Below are 19,296 nucleotides of genomic sequence, written 5' to 3' on the forward strand. Positions count from 1 at the left end.
CTCCTGGACAGTCTCTGAAATAGGAAAATAAGGATTTCAAGTTTTCCTACCACTGAAGCACACCACGCCTTAAAACTAACAAACATAAAAAAGATTTTGCTAAAGAAATGAGTGGAATTATTATACATCTCTATTTTATTTATATTTCCCTAACATGTTTCACTAAAGCTTGCCACGGCTCCTTAGACTTATCAAATTTAGTCTTTGCACTTCACCTAAATGCAGCAGACACTATATAAAGTAAAGGCAGTTTCACAGTTTAGTTAGAAACTTTAGCACGGATGGATATATTTAGCTTTGTACAAATGTGTGGGATATTTTCTCTATGTCTAAACCCTGTACTTCATTTGTGTTTTTGTTTTGTTTTGTTATTGGTTGATTTCTTGATAGCAGCCATTCTTTCTGGAGTGAGGTGGAATCTCAGAATTCTTTTAATTTGTGTTTCTTGAATGACCAGTGATATTGAATATTTTGTCATATATTTATTTGCCATTTCTACTTCTTCATCTGAGAAGTATCAGTTCATTTCTGATGCCCAGTTTTGGATTGGGTCTTTGAATTTGGGAGGTCTGACTTTTTTGAATTCTTTATATATTCTAGATAGTAGTCCTAGGGCTGGGGATGTAGCTCGGTGGTGCCTCTCCTGCCTGCCAAGCACAAGGTCCTGAGTTTGATCCCTGGTACCTGAGGGGGGTATCTAAGAATTCACTTCTCAGATAGTAGTCCTTTGTCTGATGAGTAGCTGGTAACATTTTTTTCCCACACTGTGAGTTCTTTCTTCAATCTGTGGTGGTTTCTCTTGCTGTGCATAAACCTTTTAGTAAGATGGGATCCCAGCTGTTGATTCTTTGTGATATTTCCTGTGCAATGAGGATTTTGTTTATAAAGTCTTTGCCTACACCAGTGTCTTTGAGAGTCCTGTGTATTTTCTCTTCCAGCAGATTTAGTGTTTCAGTTTTAATATTGAGATCGTTGATCCATTTTGCTTTAGGTTAGTGAATGGTGAAAGCTATGGGTCCAGTTTCAATCTTTGGCATGTGAAAAACCTTTTTCCAGTCCCATTTATTAAAGAGGCCATCTATCTTCCAGTAAAGGTGTTTGGCTTCTTTGTCAAAGATGAGGTAGCTGGAGCCGGGGATTTAGATCAGTGGTTCTGCTGCCTGCCTCACAAGCACAAGGTCCCAAGCTCTATCCCTGGTACGGGGGGGGGGGGGGGGGGATGAGTGTGTCTAGAGTTGTTTCTGCATGTTCTGATCTGTTCTATTGATCTTCAGTTGTTTCTGCATGTTCTGATCTGTTCTATTGATCTTCAGGTCTTTTTTTTTTTTTTTCCCAGCACCATGCTGTTTTTATGAAGTAGCTTCAAATTAGGGTTTGTGATGCCCTCTCTCTTAACCTTTTGTTGCCCAGAACTGCTTTTGCTATTCTAGTTTTCTTCTGGTTTTAAATGAAGTTTAGGATTGTTTTCTCCTAATTCTATGACATAATGCTATTGATTTTTTTGTTTGTTTTTTGTTTGTTTTTTTGAGACAGGGTCTCACTATGTAGTTGAGACTGACCTGGAACTCACTCTGTAGCCCAGGCTGGTCTCAAACTCATAGCGATCCTCCTGCCTCAGCCTCCTGAGTGTTGGGATTAAAGCCATGTGCCACCACGCCCAGCAGTATTGATATTTTGATTGGGGTTGTATTAAATTTGTATAATAAATATGGAAGTATGGCCATTTTCACTGTGTTGGTTCTTTCTACCAAACAACAGGGGACATCTTTCCATTTTCTGCTATCCTCTTGAATCTCCTTTTTCAGAATACTGTAGTTTTCCACATAAAGGTCTTTTACTTCCTTTGTTAAGATTGATTCCTAGGTATTTTATTTCTTTGGATTGTGAAAGTTGTTTCCCTAATTTGTCTCTTATTTGTGTATAGGAATGCTGTTGATTTTTGAGTGTTGACTTTGTATCCAGCTACATTACTGATTTTGGTTATTAAATGTAGAAGTCTTTTGGTGGACTTTTCTGCAAATAATGATAATTTAATTTCCTTTCCTTTTTTAAAATTTTGGTACCAGGGATTGAACTCGAGACCTTTCACTTGCAAGGCAGGTGGTGGCGCCACTGAGCTAAATTCCCAGCCCCTTAACTTTCTTTCTTATCTTTACTGTTTTTATTTTTTTCTCATCTATTTGCTCCAGCTAATATTTCTAGAACTATATTGAATAAGAGTGACAGTAGATATCTTTGTCTTGTTCCTGATTTTAGAGTGGAAGCTTTTAGTTTTAGTCCATTTAGTATGATGTTGGTTGTTGGTTTGTCATAGATTGCTTTTATCAGATTGAGATACGGACCTATTCCAGTTTTCTGTAAGATTTTTTATCATGAATGGATGTTGGACTTTGCCAAATGCTTTTTCTACATCTACTGAGATGATCATATGGTTTTTTTCCTTGCTTCTGTTTATGTAGTGTATCACATTTATTGATTTCCATATGTTGAACCATCCCTGCATCCCTGGGTTGTCTTACTTGGTCATGGTGTATAACTTTCATGATGATTTTCTGCATTCTGTTTACCAGTATCTTACTGAGGAATTTTGCATATATTTCATTGAGGAGATTGGTCTGTAGTTCTCCATTTTGGTTGGGTCCTTCTCTGGTTTTGGTATTGGGTAGTGCTTGCTTCCTGGAATAAATTTGGGAGTACTGCTTCCCTTTGATTTTCATCAAAGAGTTTGAGAAGTAGTGGCATATAAGTCTGCTCTAAATTTCTTGTGTAATTCAGCAGTGAGTCTGTCAGGGCCTGATCTTTTCTTTGTTGGTAGGTTTTCAATTACATCTTCAATTTCATTGACTGATACTGGTTTATTTAGAATTTTTATTCATTGACTGATAATGGTTTATTTAGAATTTTTATATCTGCTTGATTCAGCTTTGTTAATTCATATGTATGTGGTAATCTGCCTGTTTTTTTCTGTGTCTTCTTAGAATAAAGGTTCTCAAAATAGGTATTGATCTGGATTTCTGCAGAGTCTGTTGTGATTTCACCTTTTGCATTCCTACTTGCATGGATTTTCCTTTTCTTTTGATAAGATTGGTTAAGGGTTTGTCAATTTTATTTAGTCTTTCAAAGATCCAACTCTTTGAGTAGTTGATTCTTTGTATTTTTTTTAAAGTCTCCATTGCATTAATTTCTCTTCTGATTGTTATTATTTCCTTCCCTCTTATGAGCTTTGGGGTTGACTTCCTCTTCTTTTTCTAGATGCTTGAGGTACAATATTAGGTTATTTGCACCTGCTCTGTTTTACTGACATGGGTATTCACAGCTATGAGTTTCTGGAATCTTGACTATTATATGCCTTGGTGTATAATATATATATATATACATATATACATACATACATACATACATTTTTCAGTACTGGGGCTCAAAGTCGGGACCTTGTGCTTGCAAGGCAAGCACCAGCACCGCTGAGCTAAATCCTCAGCACAGTGTCCACTTTCTTGGATTGTGGCTAATTGGAGTTCTATATGTCTCACTTATATGTATGTCAAATTCTTGTTCACTGCTTGGAAAATATCCTGCCATTAGTTCTGTGAACACGTTTTTTAAGTTGTTTGTGTGATCTCCTTTTTTATTGATTAAAATCAATCTTACGTTACTCTTTGCATCATCTAGCAGCTATTGGATTGATTTTTTGTGATCTCTCGCTCTTTTTAAGAAATCTTTCTTTTCATGATCACTAACTGCAGTCCGGTCTTCTATGTGTGATATTGTGTCCTCACATTGGCTCATTATATTGTGTTTGCTTTCAGTAGGTTTTTTTTTTGGGGGGGGTACACGGGATTGAACTCAGGTCCTTGTGCTTGTGAGGCAGGCGGCAGAACCACAGAGTTAATCCCCAGCTCAGTTGGTTTTTGATCACTTCTGTTTGAATCTGTTACATAGATGCCATTTCTTTCCTATGTTGGGCATTCATGGTTTCCATCAATTTCCTAAGTTCCTTTATTTTTAAAAACATCTATATCTTCTAACCGTGTCTTTCATTATGGTTTCCAAAGTATGACTTGATTTTTTCTAGAGCCTCATTCATCTGCTTTGTTACTTCCACTTTTATTACTTCAGAGAGTCCAGGTGGGTGGGAGTCAAATTGTTTCACAAGGGCTGGGGAGTTAGCTCAGTGGTTCTGTTGCCTGCCTTGCAAGCTCAAGGTCCTGAGTTTGATGCCCAGTACCAAAATTAAAAAAATGACAAAGAAAATAAATATGCTTTTTAAAAAAATGGTTTCACCTCATTGCCCCCTGTGTTTGTCTTTGGTGAGCTAGAAGTCTGGGGTTGCATCTCGCTTAAGTGTATTCTCATTTTCTTTTTTCTTTTTTCTTTGGTTTAATTCCTGGGTTTATGCTTGTAAATTGCCTATGGCAAGTAGCTTTATTGCTAGCATTTAAAACCTTCAGGGAATGACTACTTCTCAGAGATGTCTTCTAGGTTTAGTTGGCTTTTGAGTTTTGAGTCTGTTGTAAGATCCTACTTCTTCAATTTATGGGGCATGAGAAATCCCTGCCTATTTGGCCTAGCCCCTAGTTCTTTGGCACTGGCTTATAGTACTGTTTATAATTCTTAGGTAGTCTCAGCCCTCGCATATCAGGAAGAACAACTGATTAGAACAATGGCTGAAATAGAACAATCCATAGTAACAATAGCATCAGACACAGCCTAGAAAATGACAAAATGTGGTAACTATTAATTTGCCATGTTTAACTGTGTGAAGTAGATTTATGGTTATGTTAAGAAAATGCAAAACCAGAAAGTTATATACAGTAAATATGCTCTGAGTATCATGATTTTTCCCTCAGGGGAGAAAATCTAAAAGAGATTAGGGGGGAAAAAATAGAGAAATAGAAGAATAAAAGATTAGAAGCAAGGCTGGAAGACAAAGAAAGATTATGCAGACTTTGGGATACTGGCAAAGAAGACAAGAGGGAAAGAGAGAAGAGAAATTGAAGAACAGAATAATATTAAAAAAACCCTAGAAACAGTGTTAACATAAATAAACAAGAACAAACAAGAAAAAAGCAAAAGAAAACCAAAAATAAGGAAAGGAAAGAAAACCAAGAAATTAAGAAAAAAAATCATTCACTTTGAGGTATGTCTCTGCTGTCTCTAGTAGACATGTTGGGCACATAGAGTCCAGAGCCATGTTGCTTAATCCCAATAAGCTAGCCACAGATTTATAGTGAGGTAGTAGCTCATCCCAACAAGCCTGCACCTTTCTGAAGCTCAGGCTGGTTTCTGGCTGTGAGGTTGGAACCTGATTTGTTCAGCGTGCAACTCTGCCTTCTGCCACCTCGAACTCTGCTCCCTGCCAGATTGAACCTGTCTCCTTACCCTCCTGATGATTGGAACTCATTTCTGCCTTACTCTGATGGATCCAGTCTGCAGCTGCTTGAGTTCCAAGCTCAGTTAACCCTTGTTCAAGATGGTGACCAGCCAATCACCCTCTTTTGTTGGACATCTGAATCTGAATAGTAGTCCTCTGTGTCCATTGCTCTGCTCCTCTCGTGTGTCTCTCCTTTCCGGTCTTTGGGGTTGCCAGTAGTCAACACGCATATGAGTTTGAGCTGCCCTTCCCATGAAGTGAGTCAGGAGTCAGGGAGAAAGTTCTGTTTGCCACTTCCTTTTTCTTTGTTCAAGTGTCCTCACTCTTCCCATGGGCCTCAGTTCTTGCTTCAGATCCTTGCTGGGTCCTGGGGACTAACTTCCCTCTTTTACAGTTCCATTTACAATAGTATGAAAAGAGTATGTAGGAGTAAATTTAACTGAGGAGGTATAAAATTTTTACTCTGGAAATTTCATGACAGCCTTGAAGAAAATTAACAAATTAAGAAATGAAAGGGTTCTCATGTTCCTGGATTGGAAGACTTGATACTGTGAAGATCAGTGCCTTCCCTCAAAACCTCAGTCATCTTTTTGGTAGATACTGAGAAGCTGATCCTAAAATTCATGTTGAATTGCAAGGGATCCCACATAATCGAAACAAAACAAAACAAAAATCTGATGGACTTACTTCCCAAGTGCCATCTTACTATAAAGCTTCAGGAATCAAAGCAGCTTGGTATGAGATAGACCCCACAGATGTATGGGATACAGGTGAAAGGACGGAAGTAAGCCCAGTTGCTAGACATCACTAGATTGCTTTCAAGAAAATGGCAATGAGGGTAACTTCTTTATTTCACTGCTGGCGTAACTAGTATTTTACTATTAACTTTTTGCTTTAATATTTTTCTTTTAAATTTTTATTTATATATTTTTGAATATGTAATAAATAATTTAAAAGTCAACATTTACAAAACAGTGTCCAGTAGAAAATATTCCTTGCAGGTCTTCCTGAGGCACTTGTCTCTCCTTCCAAAAGCAGCCAGTGTTAGCTGTTTCTTGTGTATTTCTGTATATATCTTTTTTCTTTAAGACAGTCTCATTGTGTTGCCCGTGCTGGTCTGAAGCTCAAGTGATCTTCCCATCTCAGTTTCCTGAGCTGTGTGATCTCAGGTCACACACTGCCCAGCTCTGTGTATTTTTCTAAGTAACGTGAATATATTTTCCTGCTGTTTATAGAGGTGGTGGTGTACACCAAACATTCCTGTGCTTCTCTATCAATGAGTATTTTCACTGAAAGAATTCTGTGCAGATATGAAAAAGTTTTTCCACTGTTTTGACTTCCATTTCTTTGCCCATAGTAGTGAGGTTTTTCACTTATACATTGATCATTTTACATTTTTTCTTGTCTGCCATTTTTCTTTTGTAATACTAATCTTTTTCTCATTGATTTATATGCAATCTTTATATCTTTAACGTCTGTTGACATAGTTGCACCTTTTAAGTTTTCTAAAATTTTAAATTACATTTATGATTTTAAATACAGAAGCTGATTATAATTTTTATTTACAATATGGGGTTCAGACTCAGGGCTTTATACATGCTAGGCAAGGTTCTGCTACTAAGCTACATCCTCAGGTACAGAAAATAATCTTTACATTGCATAGTATGATAGCTTTATTATTTTATGCATATTTGTCTATTTTTATGTTTATACATATTTAAATTTTTTCTTTTTCCTTGAATGATTTCATAGATTTCTTAGACTACATGGGCCAGAAAAGCTGTGTAGTATATTAAAGACGATGACTAGCTACTAGTTGCCAAAACATGGAATCCTCTCAGAGGAATGAGTAACGAAATCATGCAGAAACATTCCATAACATTTCTAAGAAATTAGTATGTATTAAGAGAATACATAAATCATCTGGAAAAATCAAAGGTTGTTCAATAAATGTTGCTTAGGAATGTTGGTTAACAACAGCTAATCAGCAACAGTTGGTTACTAATTTGAAGACTAAAACTAGGTACAGTGGACCCTGGACTTAGGAACTCAAGTCATTTGTGAAGGCTGGTTGTAACTCAGGTTGGTCAGTTGAAGACTCAGGTTCCTCTAAACAGCCTTCAAAGTCTCTTTTCTTGTACATAAGCAGATCTCAGTGTCCTTAGACAGTGACCCAAAATTCTCAGTTAACCCCACACAGGAAAGGATGTTGCATTGTTCTTTCCAGAACTCTTTAAGACTTAAATCTGTATCTGAGACTATCAGGAAGCACAAACAACTGGCATTTGGGTCATAAACTCAAGACACTGTTCATAAGTTAAAACTAAAATTCCAGTTGTAACCCAGGTTGGTTGTTTGTCAAGCCAGTCATAACTCAAGGGTCCCTTGTATGTATTATAGCTGCACACCAGAATTAGTTCTAGAATGACTAATGGAACAGATACTCATTTTTTTGTTTTTTTGGTTTTTTTTTTTTGGTACTGGGGATTGAACTCAGGACCCTGTGCTTATGAGGCAGGTGGTGGCACCACTGAGCTAAATCTCCAGCCCTCGTTTTTTTCTTTATAATAGAAATATTTATCTTTTTTAAAAACTTTAAACAAAATTCACGTTTTATGTAGATTGAATAAGCTATACAAAATTGTCTTCACTAAAAATAACAGCAATATTTTCTGTGTTATTTCTAGATAAACCACAAAACATTCATTTTGTAGGTTTTCAGGTTTTTCTTATAAATCAAGACAAGGCAGTAGATAAGAGTCATGGAAAAAAGCAAGAAAAGGTTTACATCAGGCTTAATGCAAGGCTGGGAAAGTTTTCACAATAGCCACAGATCATTGGGGTCTACTTTCGGACGCATTAACCCATTTATGCTGAGAATTGCAAGTTTTTGAATGTTTGCCTGAAATCCATGTATGTTACCTAGAAAAATTCAAGGAACAAGAATTTGAAGAGAAAATTTTTTATCATATTCCATTGTTATGGGTGTTCTAAAAATGAAACAGTAGTCATAAAAGGATTAAATGGCATAATTTACGATACTGTGATATATATTTGGTAGACTTTGATACTTATAAAATATGGTGAAGTAAAACAGGGCTGTAGCTGGCCAAAGAGTCATTTAAATTTTGATGTTTGTCCTTGGGATAGTCTAGTTACTTCTTTAGAGGTTATGTAGATCTTTTTAGATTAGAGTTCTGTATACTTTTTCTTCCAGTACCTCTATAGGGAGATAAATACTTCTCATTTAAAGCAGCTGCTTTGCTGGTGTGTCTTAAATTCCCTAGTTACCTTGCATAGATATTTATCTTTAAGTTTATCTGTCATTCCTTCACCCCTCCCTCTTTGCCGTCCATCTGTATGTCCTTCCATCCATCCACCTACCCATCTCTCTGTCTGTCTTAGTCTGCCTGTCTGTTGACTATGTTTTTGTAGAATAAGATTATTGTTCAGAGATCTTCTTTTACTTTTTTTGTTTGTTTGTTTGTTTGTTTTTATTTTTTGGGACAGGGTCTTACTGTGTAGTTGAGACTGACCTGGCACTCACTGTGTAGCCCAGGCTGGTCTCGAATTCACAAGTATCCTCCTGTCTCAGCCTCCCAAGTGCTGGAATTATAGATGTGTGCCACCACACCCAGCCATTTATTTGATATTCTTGTTGAATATGCATCTCTCTTGGAGGGCCTCATGCATGCTAGACCACTCTACCACTAAGCTACGTTCTCAGCCTGCATGTTTCTATTTATTACCCCTAAATATAGGTAGCTGGTATGAGATTGCTGTATTTTATTTATTTGACATCACAGAAAATCATTTCATTTCTGTATTCTTGAATACACACACACACACACACACAGAAAATCCAGAAAGCACATATAATGAAAGCAAGTCTTTGTCTCACCTAAACTTTGCTGCTTATTACTCTTTCTCAGGTGTAACCCCTGCTCTTGTTTTCTTGTGCTTCCTTCCAAGAGTATTTAAGGCATCTTTGATCATCTGTATTCTTTTAACCACTCTCCCACCATAAATGGTAGCATGCTGTGCTGGCAGTTCCTTTCAGTACTGTTTTTTCTTAATCATCTATCTGGGATTAATAACAAATACTTAGCCAGCTATCTGTCTTTTCATTCATTCTTGGCTTTTTTTTTTCTTTTTCATTTTTTGAGACAGGGGCTCACTATGCAGTTTAGGCTGGCCTTGAACTCACTATGTGTCCCATGTTGGCCTCGAATTTGAGGCACTCCTTCTGTCTCACCCTCCTGAGTGTTGGAATCACAGGCATGTACCATCACACCTGGCTTCATCCTTAGCTTTTTGTATGCGTCAGACACTGTTCTAAGAACTTGACAGTGACATTTAATATGAGTGCTAATACGAGTGCTTGCAACAACCCATAAAGTAGATAAAAATATTACCCTATGTACGTTATATAGTTGAAGAAAGTTAGGTACACAGAAACTGAGTTAAGGAGCCAAAATGCAGTCCAAGGCATTCTGGTCTCTTTATGCTTATAACTGTAAGCGTCCTCTGTATCCCTGTACTTTAAATTGACCACAAGAAATTGCAGTGTTTGTGGATCAGAAATGGTTGAATATTAAAAGTTTCATGTGACTCAAGAAAGTTTCTTCGTTTTTTTAAACAGCTGTACAGAATTCCAAACTCGTGATTTTTAAATTAATCTCTATTGGTTAATATTTAGATAGCTTTTATTTCTGTAAACAACAGTGCAGTTAAGTATCTTTCCACTTAAGTGTTATTTACTTGTGTAAGAAGTGAAACTTCCGTGTCAGAGGGCATGGGGGTTTTAATATACTGTGAGAAATTGCCTTTCAAAGAGATTATACTGGTTTGCACTTAGTAGCAATGTGTTAGAGTATATGACAATATGTAAGTTTCAGCTGGGCATGGTGGTACATACCTGTAATACTAGTACTGAGGCAGGAGGATCACCAGGAGTTTGAGGCCAGCCCAAACTACATAGAGAGATCCTGTCTGTCAACAAAACAAAAAAACAGAAAAAAAAAAGAAATAAAACATAGTGGACCCTTAACTTACAAATTTGGTCTGTGCTTAAGGGCTAGTTGTAACTCAAGTTGGTTGTAAGTCAATACAGGTGAAATCTGGATATTTACCTGGGTACACACTGTAGATACCAAAAGGGGCAGATGAATCTTCCATTAACCTAATTAGCCCAGTTGTTCTTATGTCAATAACTTGTAGGGTTGTAACTTGAGGGTCCACTGTATATGAGTTTCTCCACACTTCAGAGTGTGTGTTGGATTTTACATGCAGTAGCTAGGTGTTCAACTGCATGAGCTCCTAGCATACTAAATACAGTTAGTGCTGACTTTTGTTTTTTCAGTATTACAGTACTTCATCTAGACTTGAACATTTTATAGTATTAATTATAATAATGCCTAGAATCCTTCAGTATTGCACTACTCTCTACCAAAAGGTAAGTGAACCTGTATGCTTCAACTAGTTTTCTTTTTATTAAGTCTTATCAAAGTATATTTATAATAGGGTTTTTTATAATTAGGTGGTTTTTGTAATTTTCAGTTACATCTTAAGCTTTCAGTTTTGAATTTACTTGGTGGAGTGATCATGCACTTGCCTGTTAGGTTCTAAAAGTAGAGGGATTTAAATAAGGATCTGTTGGACTATTTTCTTAGCGTAAAACTGTCTTGCAAAATTCTCTATCAGATGCCCAGGATTTTTATTTTTTTATTGATAATTGAGACTTGTATAATTCTTGCTTTATTTTTTCTCAAGCACAATTTATTCCACTTATTAGAAGTGTCATTACGCATGTTTTTAATATCCTGGCCTCCCTTCTTTGTGTGTGGATGTGCACTCAACTACTGTTTCATTGTGCCAAGTTTAGGTTACTGACTGAATGGTTGAGATTTTTTAAAAAAACAAAGCTTCTCCCTTCCCATTCATGTATTCTTCAGGTGGTTGATGTTATGTAGATCTTTATGTGGCCATGCCTTTCCCCTTTCACTCCTAGATGGTAATTAACATTGTTGAAAAATGTGAATCAGAATTGTTTTATTTTTTATTGAGCTACTCTTAGATGGTTTTATGATTCCCTCTTTTTTTTGTCCTTACAGAGTTTGCTCTGTTGGCCTGTCTGTGTACATACAGCATTTAGTAATATTTCCCGGTGAACCCAGCATTGTGTAACACACTGCTTATCAGTTTTGTTGATCTGAAATGTTAATTAAAACTGTCAGGCAAAACTAGGGTTTAGATCATCTTCCTACACTGTGTAGTTATAGTTTCCCATTGCCACCAGGGTAGTGATTAGTTGCCATTTTATAGATTCAGTGGGAGGTGGGGAGAAGCAACATGTAGTTTTATCTGTTTTATCCATTTTTTCTTTGTTTTCTTTCTGTTTCTTTCCTGTTTTTATTTTTTGGCAGAGAAACTTTTCCATGTCTGTAAATAGTGCTGCTGTCCTGCGATTGACAGGACGAGGAGGAGGAGGAACAGTGGTGGGGGCTCCTAGAGGTCGAAGTTCTTCAAGAGGGCGAGGTGAGCTTCCATGTGAAATAAAGTAATGACAGAAGAGGCGGTGGAGGAGAGGGAAATCACTTGTTAAATATTTCAATGCCTGAGTTTTTAAAGAAATTGCTCTTTGATAAATTATGTACTAAATGTCCTGTATTTATTTTCTGAATCATTTCTCAAGGTACCCGTTGCTCAGTTCCTGCTTTGGAGCAGAAGAGTCCATTTCTAACTATATCGTTTTCAGCATAAGGGAGTCTAGACATTTCTGGTTAAGTTCTGCAAGTTCTTGCTATGCTCATGCTTCATCTACAGGAAGCTTTGTGCTGTGGGGGCCCAGGTGTCCTGATAGGTCTTGGCTGCTGGAGTAGCACTGATGTCCCCATGGGCCTCCATGACTAGAGTTTCTACACAAGGTCCTTATCGGTATGGAGTGCCAGGAGTGACCCCAACCATAGAGTGACTTTTGCAAAAACTGCTTTAGAAATCCTAGGACCTTTGGGTAATTTTAACAAAATACAGTTAGGTAGCATTCGTGTGTGTGTGTGTGAGTGAGAGAGAGAGAGAGAGAGAGAGAGAGAGAGCGTGAATATAGTTTTATAGATTTATGTTTTAGAAAAGTGAGTCTTTGCTCTTACTTGGTGCTTTGATATGTACTCCCTATTTGGGATTCGTTGATTTTTCTCTGCTATAGGACATTCTTGATGTTTATCTTAACCCTGTTGGTTAAATCACAGCAGTAGTCTAAACATAGCATGTAATTTTCTCCAAGATGCTTTAGAAGTGAAGAACTGGGTGTCGGCAGTGACAGAGGCTGTTGTCTTCACATCTCATGCCACCAGATTGGCATGTTAAGAGTGTTGGGTACCTGAATTTCTTTTTCACTGTTATGATTGTGCCTTATGATACAGTCTTTTTAGAAAATATATTCAATTAGGTTTCTGATAATAGTGAGAATCCAGCTGTGAGTAATGAGAGGGGACTAACTAAAACTTACTTTTCTAGGTACTGTTACTCAGCATAGTTGTGTTTTTTCTTTAGCATTTATTTCTCCATCTGTAGAACAGTGGTTTTAATCTGAGGAGTTGGTAGACTCATCTGTAAAACTTATTGGAAGTACCATTACCACAGAATTGACCTGTCCATGCTTCAAAAACCACACAGGCAGCTCAGATTTCCACCCCATGTTGGATTCTGGTGGTGCAAAATTTAACCAGGGTCTGTGCATCTTGGTGGTGAGATGGTGCTTTTTAGATTGAACTGACCACTTCTGGCTCTGGCCTCTACATGGTTGTTTCCTGTGTTTCCTTCTGTGGTATGGCAGACAGGAGAGTTGCACTCACATAAGTACCTACAGTGCCTTTTCAGGACAAGTCAGAGAGGATGCTGCTTAGGCAACATGTGTGGACCATGTTGACTGTGCTGCAGTTACCAGCCAGTCTCTGCAGGCACTCGAAATCCTTACATGTGGAGAAACAAGTGAGCGAGTGATGAGTGCTCCTGCTTTCATGGAAATGAGGTTACCACAGAGGATTAGATTTAGAGCTTCAATAGTGCATGGATAAAAGACAGTGACGTGAGAAGTAGTGACTTAATTAGGATGCCAGTGTGAATAAAGGGCACAAAGTTAGTCAAATGAATTTACTTGATTTGTGAAAAATACTTCTAACACCATTTTCACAACTACCTATGATTTCTTTTAATGGTCTCAATAGCTTATTTTATTAAACAAGGTTACAATTATAATCTGGCTTTATATTTTTCGTTTATTAATTTTAACTTGGGTAAATGATTTTTGCATCTTTTTGAATGGGACATATCTACCATTAGGTTATTACTCTGTTGCCAATTTGAGGAAACTTTTTTTTTTTCCTTTTTTTTGTGGTATTAGGTATTGAACCCAGAAAGCTTTGAGCTATATCCTTACTTTAAAATTTTTTTTTTTTTAATTTTCTGACAGGGTCATGCTAAGTTGCTCAGTCTAGCCTTGAAGTTGCATTCTTCCTGCCTCAGCCTCCCAAGTGACTGGGATTATAGGCTTGTGTCATCTTGCCTCGCTTCAACTTGAGAAAACTTTGATGTGAAAATTGATCAACTTCAAAGCTTCTAAATACCAAGAACTAGTAAAAATTAAACAGAGTATCGAGGAAATAACATAAGCATTGCTATCTTTCTATTTTATGTGTTTCTGTTTAATAATAATTTTAGCAAGTGAAGATAAACACAAGGAATATAATCTTTTAAAAGCCTAGGGTTTGAAATAACTTGTGGTTGAGAGTGTTGAAGAATTTAGAAGTTGTTAAAGGCATTTTTTAGCAGCAGTGGAAGAAACAAGGCCAATCCACACAACTATCAACCACTGTTTTCAGCATTAATAAAAGGGTGTTTCTCTCCCTTTCTCTTCTCTCTCCTCTCCTCTCCTCTCCTCTCTCTCCTCTCCTCTGGGGACTTTATGCTTGTTAGGCAGGCGGCGGAACCACTGAGCTAAATCCCCGGCTCTAAAAGGATTTTTTTGGTGCCTGGGATTGAACTTGGGTCCTTACACTTGCAAGGCAGGTTGGTGACACCACTGAGCTAAATCCCGGATGTCAAAAGGAAGTATATTTTAATCCCTATAAGAGTAGGGTAAAATCTCATAGACAGTAGGACAGTCCTATACATTTCGCTTTATGAATACTTCTTGTTGCTTTTACAGGAACCACATTTATAGGTGATTTAAGTTTGACAAATGGGAAAGCTGTAGAATCTGAGGCATTTTATGTGCCCCATTAAAAAGTATTGAAACTCATAAACAGGACCATTGTCAGGACTGACTAGTCACAACTGGAAGAAAATATTTTGTAGTATTTTCCTGGTAACCTGAAGGCTGCTTTTTTCTATTCATATGTTTCTAGAATAAGATTTTTTTAAAGGTAATATGTAAGTGCAGTGGCTTTCCTGAAAAAAGTACTCTTTAAAGGAGGAGGAAACTTTCTTCCCCATCTTAAAATCATGGCTGTACAGGAATACCTTCCTGTTAATGTTACAGTTTTGGTTACATTATTTTGGGTTAGTAAATGAAAACTGCACGTTTCCTCAAATGAGAAGCACTTAAACTGTGAGTTAACTTTCTTTTGACTCACACTGAAATTGATACAATTGAAAAGAAACCTGAAGATTATTAAGTTCAGCTGTAGTCTTCCTTTCCAGGTTACACATGAAAAAATAGTTGAAAATATGTCCATTGTTCTTAAGATTACTCACATATAATTATGTATATTAACTTAGTATTTCTCAATGTGATCATGTGAGAGTCAAAACTGTATTGAGTCATTTCATGATATGTTATAACAGAAATAAGAATACTGCATGGATATTTGGAGTAATTAATTCAGTTCTATTTGGCTTTGGAGTATACTCATGTTTTTGTTCGAGTTATCATTTTGGAGCTGGGGATGTGGCTTAGCAGAAGAGGATTTGCTTAATTGTGAGAGGCCCTGAGTTCGATCCCCAGCACTGCAAAAAATGAAAATAAAACAGATAAATCTCTTTTCTTTGGATCATTTTGCATTGTGGGAGAAATTGAGCTAGGGATGATAGCTAAGAATACATCCCCAGACTCTACTCCTCTAGTTTTCTTACCTGCGTATTAAATAAAAATGGTGTGTGTTTGTTGGGAAAATACATAAAATAGAAAACTGAAAGTACATATTACCATTTCCCTCTAATACAGCAGTTGGATATGTGTATCCTTCCTGACCCCATCTGTGCAGCAATGGCATTTATATAAGTGGAATAATTTTTATATGCATTGTTGCATAGTATGCATTTGTCATTCAGTAGCGTAATAGAGTTCTGTTAATCCCAGTGCTTCTTTTTATCTTTGGCTTCATAATGTATTATTTTTTATCAGAATTTATCTAGCCATTACTATTGATTATCTTATTTCTAGTTTTAAGACATTGCAGTGAAAACATATACATACAGTCATGCTCTGCTTAACTATAAGATAACATTCTGAGAAATGTGTCATTGAGTGATTTTGATGTCATTGTGTGAACATCACAGTGTAGTCAAACCTAGATGGTATAGGTCACAATTTGGTCTTGTGGTACAGTGAAGAGACAGTAGACTTAAGATTTTTAAAGTTGCTCTTGGTGTAATATGGCATCCTGTTTCACAGTGAACTATTTTTTTAATAAGTGGAAGAAGTACATTAAATGATAAATAGTATAGAAATGCATATACCTGTGTACAATGCTCCATTATAAGTGCTACATGTTTATACATCTGGCAGTGTCCTGATTAAGTTTGTTTACACCAGCATTATCACAAGCATCTGAGTGCACTCCTGCTCTGGGAGATGATGGTTTGGTGTCTCTGAGTGACAGGAAGTTTCAGCCCCGTTATAATCTGATGTGACAAACCTCGGATGAGCAGCCAGTTATTGACCAGAACATTATGTGGTGTGACTATATTTGCATATTTGTACAAGTATTTCTGTTGGCATTAATTCTAAGTGGGATTATTGAATCAGATATTGATATATTTAACCGAATTGCTTTCAATAAAGGCCAGTTTACATTTGGACCACATATGCCTCTGCATCCTTATATCTATATACTTTTACCAGCTCTGTGTTTCAGTCTTGATAATTTTTTTACCTCAAGATTTGAATAAAGAGTAAAGGTAGCCTTTTGTTCTCTATGTAGGTAGTTCATGAAATTGGTAGTTTTAGAATTGGCCTGTTAAGTTACCCTTTTTCTGGGTTAGATAATTTCAACATTTGTGTGTGACTTTTATATTTTTTATTTTTTTGGTACTGGGGATTGAACTCGGGTTCTTGCAGTTTCAAGGTAGGCGGTGGAACCACTGACCTAAAATCCCTGGCCCTGTGACTTTTTAAATTGTCGCTTCTCTCCAAATTAATATTTCTCCCATTTCTATTGAAAATCTAATGAAAAGCCCTCCCCGCCAAGAAAGATTTAATTTTCAGCATTTCACTTCTGAAGTTTTTAAGAAGCCCCTATCCTTTTTTGGCAGTACCCGGGGTTGGACCCAGGCCCTTTTGCATGCTATGCAAGTGTTCCACCACTGAGCTATGTCCCCAGCCCTTTTTTGTTTTTAGATAAGATCTTGCCCAATCTAGACCCAAACTTGGAATCTTCCTGCCTCTGCCTCCAAAGTAGGTAGAGTTACAGATGTGCTGCATGGCACCTGGCTTAAAGAGCTTAATGTTTTGTTCACTATCGAGGCCCCTTCATTAGGTTTAACTTTTTCCTTTGGTCCAGCTGTCTCATTGTCATTGTTCTCACAGGTAAAGAGTCCATCAGGCTTTGTTAAATATTTAAACACAGATATTTTGCTGTGTATAAAGACAGAACTTCAGATATCAATCTTTCGTGTTCATAATGTACTGGATGTTGACTTCTGACAAGCATTTTTTCTGTCTTCTTATTTTCAGGCAGAGGTAGAGGTGAATGTGGTTTTTACCAAAGAAGTTTCGATGAAGTAGAGGGTGTGTTTGGTCGAGGAGGTGGCAGGGAGATGCATAGATCACAGAGCTGGGAGGAAAGGTAATTAAAAGGATCCAGATCTTGGTGTAAGATTTCTTGATATATAAAGCTTATTTATTTTATGCTTTCTGCAGCAGAGAAGCCTCTGTATATAGTTATAGGGTTTCATTTTTTAAAAAATGCTGTTAATATTGAATGTCAACTTGAATGTTAGAAACTTTTAGTCCTCCTTTAAAGGAAGCAATATTCTGGATACACAGATGCATTCTATTAGTGCTCGCATGGATAGTTAATTTGGTTTGCTATTTGATTAGCTTCCAGTGGGAGCATTGCCGTTTTGCCTGTGGGTATTAGTAAAAGGATCTTCTCTCTGTGTTGCTTGTGATGTTATATGAAGAGTGTTACAATGAACGAGGGCATTTGTACATGGATAGATGGATGTACCACAGTATTACTGTGATTATTTTTTTTCAAGTGGGTTGCCTCTAGTTTTTATTTTTTAAGTTTTATTTACTTATTTTTTGTTGTTATTGGGGATCGAACTGAGGACCTTGCGCTTATGAGGCAGGCTTGGCACCACTGAGCCACATCCCCAGCCCCTAGTGTGATGATTTTTTATAAAATACTTAGAAACAAACCAGAGAGGTTGATGCTACATTTATGTAGTAGCTTAACCACACAATAAAGAACTAAATGGCCAGTAATGTTAAGGATGATTTTAAAAATATTTTATGATGTGGGAAAGCATACTCTCAGAGCAGTGTGTAAAACTGTATCATGTATGTAAGTAAAATAATGCATATTATAAATCAGCAGAAACTAGTTTGGCAGTTGAAGTGGAACAATTTCGTTTTCATCTTTGTGCTTTTATTTTCTAAATATTATGCAGTAATCATGCAATAGGCATGTTTTATAACTTGAAAGTACAAAGAATTGCTGTTAAATACAGGAAAGTCAGTGTCCTGGATAGAAAATTTATGCATATACTCAAGCTTTGTTTGAAATTTATTTTATCTCTTTTTAGGGGTGACAGACGGTTTGAAAAACCAGGGCGAAAAGATGTAGGTAAGGTTCTTACATTGAAATATTTCCTGGACCTCCATGGTATTGGTTGCTTAACAAGGTTCACACACAGGACAGAGTGAAAATTGACTCAGTTACCTATGCCTGTCCAGTAGATGGGGTTGTAGCATTGCTCTCATTTGGAATTTTGTGGTTAAGGTCTCCATTGTATCATACCAGAGGCCAGAAATACAACTGTTAGGATTTACTTGACTTAACTACAAATGTTCTTACTTTAATAATTATTTTGCTGTTTTCTCTTTATATGTGCTGTAGTTTTTCTTGTTTTGAGATCAGAGTAGCCAAATAAATTAAAGTATCCACTAAAGAGGATAAAGGAGGGTCAGGGATGTAGCTCAGTGGCACCATGCCTACCTAGCAAGTGCAGTGTTCTGAGTTGGATCCCCAGTACCACATGGGGGGTAAAAAGAGGATAAACAAAAGAGGGTTTCAGTGTTTATGATGAGTTAATTATAATTTATATAAAATAATTTATAAGATGGGCTTTCTGACTGATTAGAGGTACTGCCTTATAAACTACTGGTAGATAATAATATCTCAGAGAAAAAAGAATTTATAGTGCCATTAAGTTATGAAAAAAACCACACAGTTTCCAGAGTCCTACAAGTAACACAAAAGTTCTCCAGAACTGTGATTTTTATCTGATATGGAAAATGTTTCTCATAAACATGTTAAGTGTATAAACATCATTCACAGACTGATTTGTAGATTGTCTTGAAAACTAAGTACAGTAGTAATAATAATTGTCCTTCACTGTTTCCATATCAAACTCATTTAACTTGTCAGTGATTTAACTTCCTTATTCATTAGCATGGCTTTATTTTTCATATATGAAAA

At 36.8% G+C, this 19,296-nt stretch overlaps 1 protein-coding gene across 2 annotated transcripts in view; it reads left to right on the forward strand.

The window, feature by feature from the left end:
• Positions 1-19,296, forward strand: part of Gigyf2 (GRB10 interacting GYF protein 2) — a 145,727-nt gene that overhangs the window by 47,283 nt on the left and 79,148 nt on the right. Inside the window, exons 6-8 of one of the 2 annotated variants that reach the window (XM_010631780.2) lie at positions 11,797-11,908; positions 17,325-17,436; positions 18,401-18,441. In XM_010631780.2, the coding sequence (XP_010630082.1) occupies positions 11,797-11,908; positions 17,325-17,436; positions 18,401-18,441 (265 nt within the window). The remainder of the gene's footprint in view (positions 1-11,796; positions 11,909-17,324; positions 17,437-18,400; positions 18,442-19,296) is intronic. The other variant, XM_019208607.2, reaches the window with a different exon arrangement.

Source organism: Fukomys damarensis, unplaced genomic scaffold (assembly GCF_012274545.1).
Source record: "Fukomys damarensis isolate Sample0158 unplaced genomic scaffold, DMR_v1.0_HiC HiC_scaffold_16, whole genome shotgun sequence".
In the NCBI taxonomy this organism is placed as follows: Eukaryota; Metazoa; Chordata; class Mammalia; order Rodentia; family Bathyergidae; genus Fukomys; species Fukomys damarensis.